Source organism: Schistocerca gregaria, unplaced genomic scaffold (genome assembly GCF_023897955.1).
Source record: "Schistocerca gregaria isolate iqSchGreg1 unplaced genomic scaffold, iqSchGreg1.2 ptg000066l, whole genome shotgun sequence".
Lineage (NCBI taxonomy): Eukaryota > Metazoa > Arthropoda > Insecta > Orthoptera > Acrididae > Schistocerca > Schistocerca gregaria.
The window spans coordinates 7,295,637-7,303,723 of NW_026061707.1; the positions used below are offsets into that span (position 1 = coordinate 7,295,637).

An 8,087-nucleotide genomic window follows, 5' to 3' on the forward strand; every position below is an offset into this window, starting at 1 on the left:
ACATTAACAAAAAAAAAAAGAAACGCCCCTATGTATGACCACAACAACTTCTCTATTATATGTAATTAAAGATTAATATGGAACATGTATAGCAATAAATGTATTATATTCATTCATATTTAATCTTTCTTTTCACTAATAAATAAAGAAAGATTAAATAATATAATAAATATATTTTATACAATTATGTAATTTAATAAAATATGTTATTAATATGATTTCTTTTTTATATTAAGTTAACTTTCATATATATTAGTTAAATAATCTAATTATAAATAATTTACATAATTATATTATTATAATTAATATAATTATTTATATAAATTATAATATATTATATTTAAATTAATAATTTTATTTATTATATCCAATTATAATAATATTAAATATTAAATTACATATTATTATATATATTATATTATAATAACCTATTTTAAGCTAAAAACATAAGTAGCTATAATCCTAGGTAAATAATTGCATTAAAATAATCAATTGATAATGGTAAGATGAACTTATAATACTTTAATTTCAATTAAATGTAATATATTAATATAAATTATTTATTATATATATATATATATATATATAAAAAAATGAGTAGGATAAATTAATCCTAATGAAACAAAATAATACATAAAAGAATTTCAAAAAAAAACTTTCGATTTATATATTAAATAAATGAAGTGCCTGATTAAAGGGTTACCTTGATAGGGTAAATAAAGTAAATAAAAATTACATAAGATAGAATTAAACTACCTCCTTTAGTATCAAAAACTAACGTGCATCATACACCTTAATGTAAAAAGGTAAGCTAAACAAGCTAATGGGTTCATACCCCATTTATAGAGGTATCAATCCTCTCCTTTTTAATGACCAACAACTCTACAAAACTTCTCTTCCTATCAACATTAATGATAGGAACGCTCCTGTCCATTTCATCAAATTCCTGATTTGGGGTTTGAATAGGACTTGAGATCAACTTACTTTCATTTATTCCGCTCCTAACAAGAAATAAAAATATAATAATAAATGAATCATCAATTAAATATTTTATTGTCCAAGCAATAGCATCGACAATATTATTATTTTCAATTTTGCTGATTCAAATAAAATATCCCATGGGATGGGAAACAGAATTTATCCCATCAATAATAATTAGATCTACACTATTATTAAAGATTGGAGCTGCACCTTTCCATTTCTGATTTCCAGAAGTTATAGGAGCATCAAGATGAAATAATTGTTTAACATTAATAACATGACAAAAAATCGCCCCAATAATGGTCTTATCTTATTGTATTCAATTAAGAACTTTTATTTGAACAATTATTATCTTAAGAATTATTATTGGGGCAATAGGAGGTTTAAATCAAACATCCTTACGACAACTTTTAGCATATTCATCAATCAGACATCTAGGTTGAATAATTAGATCATTAACATTCAGAGAAAACATCTGAGAACTATACTTCATTATTTACTCACTATTAAGATTAATTATAGTTTTATTATTTAAGCAAATAAATTTATTTTTCATAAATCAAATTTATTCAGCCAGAAATATAAAAACCGAAATTAAATTCATAATATTCTTATCTTTATTATCTTTAGGTGGACTACCACCATTCCTTGGATTCTTACCAAAATGAATTGTAATACAATCATTAATAGAAAACAATATAACAACTATTATAACTATTATAGTTGTATTAACTACAATTACACTCTACTACTATATACGTATTAGATTCTCAGCTCTAATTATATCATACACAGAAAATTCGTGATCTATAAAGATAAAGTCCCAAAAATCAAGAATCATTCTTCCTATAACAGTAATAATTTCAACAATAGGATTCATTTCAACATCAACCTTAATTTCATTATACTAAGGACTTTAGACGTAGAATTTGACACTTATATAACACCAGAACAAGACCTAGAAAATGATGGATTCCGACTACTAGATGTAGATAACCGAACAATCCTACCAATAAATACAGAAGTACGAGTATTAACAAGAGCATCAGATGTTCTACACTCATGAGCAGTTCCTGCATTAGGGGTTAAAATTGATGCAACGCCAGGTCGGTTAAATCAAGGAACATTCACAATAAATCGACCTGGATTATTCTTTGGACAATGCTCAGAAATCTGTGGAGCAACCCACATATTAATACCAATTGTAATTGAAAGAACTTCAGTAAATTTATTTATTAAGTGATTATCTAAGATAATTTAAGGAGTTAGTTAAAATAAATAACATTAGAGTGTCAATCTAAAGTAACTAAAAAAAATTAGTACACCTTGAAATTCATCAGATGACTGAAAGTAAGTAATGGTCTCTTAAACCAAATAATAGTAAATTAACGACTACTTCTGATGGGGAAATTATATCCAAATCCCTCAAATATCCCCTCTTATATGATTCTCACTATTCATTATATTTTCAGCTACATTAATCTTGTTTAATCAAATAAACGTCTTCTCATTTAAACCTAACCTTATTAAAAGAGCAGAAAAAGGAACAATTGAAATAAAAAACTTAAATTGAAAATGATAACAAATCTATTCTCAACATTTGACCCATCAACTAACATCTTTAATTTATCATTAAATTGAACTAGAACATTTCTAGGACTATTATTAATCCCATCACTATTTTGACTTACACCATCACGAATTAACATTATCTGAAATAAACTAAATTTAACCTTACATAATGAATTTAAAACACTTCTTGGACCAAAATCATTTAATGGAACAACATTCATTTTCATCTCAATTTTTATTATAATATTATTTAACAATTTCATAGGATTATTCCCTTATATTTTTACTAGAACAAGACATTTAGCATTAACATTTGCAATTGCCCTACCTATATGGCTAAGATTTATATTATTTGGATGAATTAACCATACTAATCATATATTTACACACCTTGTACCACAAGGTACACCGCCTGCATTAATATCATTTATAGTACTAATTGAAACAATTAGTAATGTTATTCGACCAGGTACATTAGCAGTACGGTTGGCAGCAAATATAATTGCAGGACACTTATTATTAACCTTATTAGGAAACACAGGACCATCTATAGCAATAAACTTAATCTCATTACTAATTATTGGACAAATACTTCTATTAATTCTAGAATCAGCAGTAGCAATAATTCAAGCCTATGTTTTCTCAATTCTAAGAACTCTATATTCTAGAGAAGTATATTAAACCTATGTTAACAACTCACTCAAACCACCCATTCCACTTAGTAGACTATAGACCTTGACCATTAACAGGAGCAATTGGAGCAATAGTCCTAGTATCAGGACTAGCAAAATGATTCCACCTATTTAATATTAACTTATTCATAATTGGATTTGGAATTACCCTACTAACTATAATTCAATGATGACGAGATGTAGTACGAGAAGGAACATATCAAGGATTACATACAGGATTTGTATCAATTGGATTACGATGAGGAATAATTTTATTTATTGCATCAGAGGTATTATTTTTCGTTTCTTTTTTTTGAGCATTCTTTAGAAGAAGATTAGCACCAACAATTGAACTAGGAATACTATGACCTCCAATAGGAATTCAACCCTTTAACCCTATACAAATTCCATTACTTAATACAGCTATTCTTTTAGCATCAGGAGTAACAGTAACATGAGCACATCATAGTTTAATGGAATCTAATCATACTCAAGCACTACAAGGATTATTCTTCACAGTGTTATTAGGACTATACTTTACAATACTTCAAGCATATGAATATTGAGAAGCACCTTTTACCATTGCAGATGCAGTTTATGGATCAACATTCTTTGTTGCAACAGGATTCCATGGTTTACACGTAATTATTGGAACAATCTTTTTATCAACATGTCTACTTCGACACTCAATAAATCAATTTTCACCAAGACATCACTTTGGATTTGAAGCAGCAGCACGATACTGACACTTCGTAGACGTAGTATGATTATTCTTATATATCTCTATTTATTGATGAGGTAGATAATTGTTTATCTAGTATAAATAGTACATTTGACTTCCAATCAGAAAGCTTGATATAAATCAAGAAAAACAATTCTAATTCTATCAACAAGAGTTTTCATTAGATTTATTATTCCAATAATTGTTATAATCCTGGCAACAACACTATCAAAAAAATTAATTAATGATCGAGAAAAAAGATCACCATTTGAATGTGGGTTTGATCCAAAAAGATCAGCACGAATACCATTCTCAATACGATTCTTCCTAATCGCAGTAATCTTTTTAATTTTTGATGTAGAAATTGCACTAATTCTACCAATTGTAATTATTTTTAAAACTTCAGACATTATAATCTGAACAGTATCAACAATATTTTTTATTCTAGTTCTATTAGGAGGACTATACCATGAATGAAACCAAGGAGCATTACAATGAGCAGAATAAAGGGTTGTAATTAAATATAACATTTGGGTTGCATTCAAAAAGTATTGATATTATCAATCAACCTTAAATAGAATAAGAAGCGAAATATTGCAGTCAGTTTCGACCTGGAAGATTGGTATGTACTACCCTTATTCTTATTAATTGAAGCCAAAAAGAGGCGTATTACTGTTAATAATATAATTGAACTATAATAGTTCCAATTAAGGAAATGTAAAGCCAATATGAAAGCTGCTAACTTTTTTATTAGCGGTTAAACTCCGTTAACATTTCTAAAATTTATATAGTTTAAATAAAACATTACATTTTCACTGTAAAAATAATATATCTATATTTATAAATACTTAAAAGTAAAAATACTTCCTTAACATCTTCAGTGTCACGCTCTAATTATAAGCTATTTAAGTAAACGAAAAACAATATTACCAAAATAAATATTCAAAAAATAAAAGTTAAAAGATAAATCTTGAAATTAGAATCATATCAACCTTGAATATAACCAATTAAATAAATAAATAATCTATATAAACCTTGACCACCAAGTAATTCACCTCAACCATAATCAAATGACTTAGATGAATAATAACCTATTTTTAAAGGAATATATCTAATAAACTTAGTTGAAAGAAAAGGTATAAATCATATAGAACCAGCAAATCTAACAAAAGAAAGTATACTTAAAGAAAATAAATTATGAGAAAAATCAAAATTAGAAATAAGATAACCTAAATAAGCACCTAAAATAACAACTGTAATAGTTAAAAACTTTAAATAATAAGGTAAAGCAATCACATGAGGAATAGGAAAAATTAATCAAGATAAAAGACTACCACCAAAAACAGCAACAAACAATAGACCAATTATTCCAAATGAAATATAATAACCCTTATCATCAAAAGAAAATCTAGAATAAAAATTATTATCACCAGATATTGAATAATAAAACAAACGAAAAGAATAAGAAGCAGTTAAACCAGTAGGAAAAAAATAAAGAAAAAAAATTAAACAATTAATTCATCTTAAACAAACCATCTCAAGAATTAAATCCTTTGAATAAAATCCCGCTAAAAAAGGTATTCCACACAAAGATAAACTAGAAACATTAAAACAAACTGAAGTTAAAGGTATGAAATTAACAATTGATCCTATAAAACGAATATCCTGAGAATCCTTCAAATTATGAATTATTGAACCTGCACATATAAATAATAATGCTTTAAATAAAGCATGAGCCAATAAATGAAAAAATGCAAGCTTTGGATAACCTATAGCCAAAATTCTTATTATTAAACCAAGTTGTCTTAAAGTAGAAAGAGCAATAATCTTCTTTAAATCAAACTCAAAATTAGCGCCCAATCCAGCCATAAATATAGTTATACAACCAATTAAAAGTAAAAAATCAACCACAATTATAAGTATCCAATATTGGTCTAAAACGAATTAATAAATAAACACCAGCAGTAACAAAAGTAGAAGAATGAACTAAAGCAGAAACAGGAGTAGGAGCTGCTATAGCAGCAGGAAGTCATGAAGAGAAAGGAATCTGAGCTCTCTTAGTTATAGCTGCTAAAACAATTAATATAGTAATGAGCTTTATTTCAAAAGAATTAGAAATAAAATCATAATAATAAATATAATTTCAACCACCAAAATTTAACATTCATGCAATAGAAATTAAAATAGCAACATCACCAATACGATTAGAAAGTGCAGTTAATATACCAGCACTATAAGATTTTACATTTTGATAATAAATACTAAACAATAAGAAACTAAACCTAAACCATCTCAACCTAATAAAATTCTAATTAAATTAGGACTAATAATTAAAAAACCTATAGAAAGAATAAATATTAAAACAATAATAATAAAACGATTTATATTCTTTTCACCAGATATATAATCCTCTCTATAATAAATAACCAAAGAAGAAATATATATAACAAAAGATATAAAAATAAGAGATATTCAATCCAAAATTAAAGTTATAACAACTATAGAACCATTTAAATTGAAAAGCTCTCACTCAACAAAAACTCTATAATCAATTATTAAATAATAAATACCTAAAATAAAAATTATAGTTCTCGAAATAAACAAAGAAAAAAAACTCAAAGAACAAATAGAAAATAAATTCACGGCCTAAGATGAAAAACTTCATATCATTGATTCCACAAAACAATATTTTTAATTAAAATACTTAAGCAAACTAAACAAAGAAATATTCATCCTTTAAACAGAGAATATTTAAAGGCAATCAATGTAAAAGTAAAAGATGATATTCACGAAAATAACCAAGAGAACAAGTATAAACACCAGAATAATAATTCCCATGCTGAGAATAAGAATATATATACAAAGTATAAACAGCTCTAAAAAAAGATAAAAAAATCAAAGCAAAGAATCTAAAAGAAGATCAAGATATAATTCTATTTAATAATCTAATTTCACCTACCAAATTTAAAGAAGGAGGAGCAGCCATATTTGATGATCTTAAAAGAAATCATCATAAAGCCATTCTTGGCATCAAATTAATTATACCCTTGTTAATTAATAATCTTCGTCTACCTAAACGTTCATAAATAATATTAGATAAACAAAATAAACCAGAAGAACATAAACCATGACCAACCATTAGAGAAAGAGAACCTACACAACCTCATCAATTCATAGTCATCAATCCACCAATAACCATTCTTATATGAGCAACAGAAGAATATGCAATTAAAGACTTTAAATCAACCTGACGAAAACAAATAAATCTTACAATAACACCCGCAGATAAACCTAAGGACAATCAAAAATAATTAAACTTTAAACCCAAATAAGAAATAACCTTTATAACACGAAAAATACCATAACCACCTAACTTTAATAAAACACCAGCAAGAATTATTCTACCTGAAATAGGGGCCTCTACATGAGCCTTAGGAAGTCATAAATGAACCAAAAACATAGGTATCTTAACTAAAAAAGCCAAAATTATAAATACATAAAACATAAAATAATAAGAACCAAAATCAACCAATAAAGGAAAATATAAAGTATTAGAAAAATCATAAACCTTAAATAAAACTAATAATAAAGGTAATCTAGCAACCAAAGTATAAAAAATTAAATAATCACCAGCCTGCAAACGCTCAGGTTGATAACCCCAACCCAAAATTAAAAGTAAAGTAGGAACTAATCTAGCCTCAAAAAAAATATAAAAAGAAAGAAGACTTAATCTAGCAAATGAACAATAAAGCATAATTATTAAAATCAAAACCATAAAAACAAAAAAATTAGAATGATATGAACTTAAATAAACTGAACCTCTAGCAGTGATTATTAAAGAACAAATTCAAAAACTAAGTAAAATTAAACTAAAAGAAAAATAATCAATACCAAAATAAAATCTAATTATATTCAAATCAGCATATGAATAAACACAAATTATAAAAACAAAACCCGACAGAAACATTAAAGAATGAACCAACCATCAACAATTATTTAATAAACAAAGAGGGATCAAAAAATAGTTATAAATAAATACTTTAACATAAAGATAAACCAAAAGAATTAAAAAAATCATTACCATGAGAACGAATTATTGAAACTAAAATAGAAAGACCTAAAGCACCCTCACAAACAGAAAA

At 26.0% G+C, this 8,087-nt stretch overlaps 1 protein-coding gene across 1 annotated transcript; it reads right to left on the reverse strand.

The window, feature by feature from the left end:
* Positions 1-4,855: 4,855 nt before the first annotated feature.
* On the reverse strand, positions 4,856-6,187 carry LOC126301285 (NADH-ubiquinone oxidoreductase chain 5-like). The gene has a single exon (XM_049991700.1). It carries the CDS (start codon positions 5,812-5,814, stop codon positions 5,464-5,466), a length of 351 nt encoding a protein of 116 aa, XP_049847657.1. The 5' UTR covers positions 5,815-6,187; the 3' UTR covers positions 4,856-5,463.
* Positions 6,188-8,087: the final 1,900 nt, after the last annotated feature.

Bases quoted from the DNA above. Each gene is read 5' to 3' on its own strand.
- LOC126301285 (XM_049991700.1), bottom strand. From the start codon at position 5,814: ATGGCTGGATTGGGCGCTAATTTTGAGTTTGATTTAAAGAAGATTATT.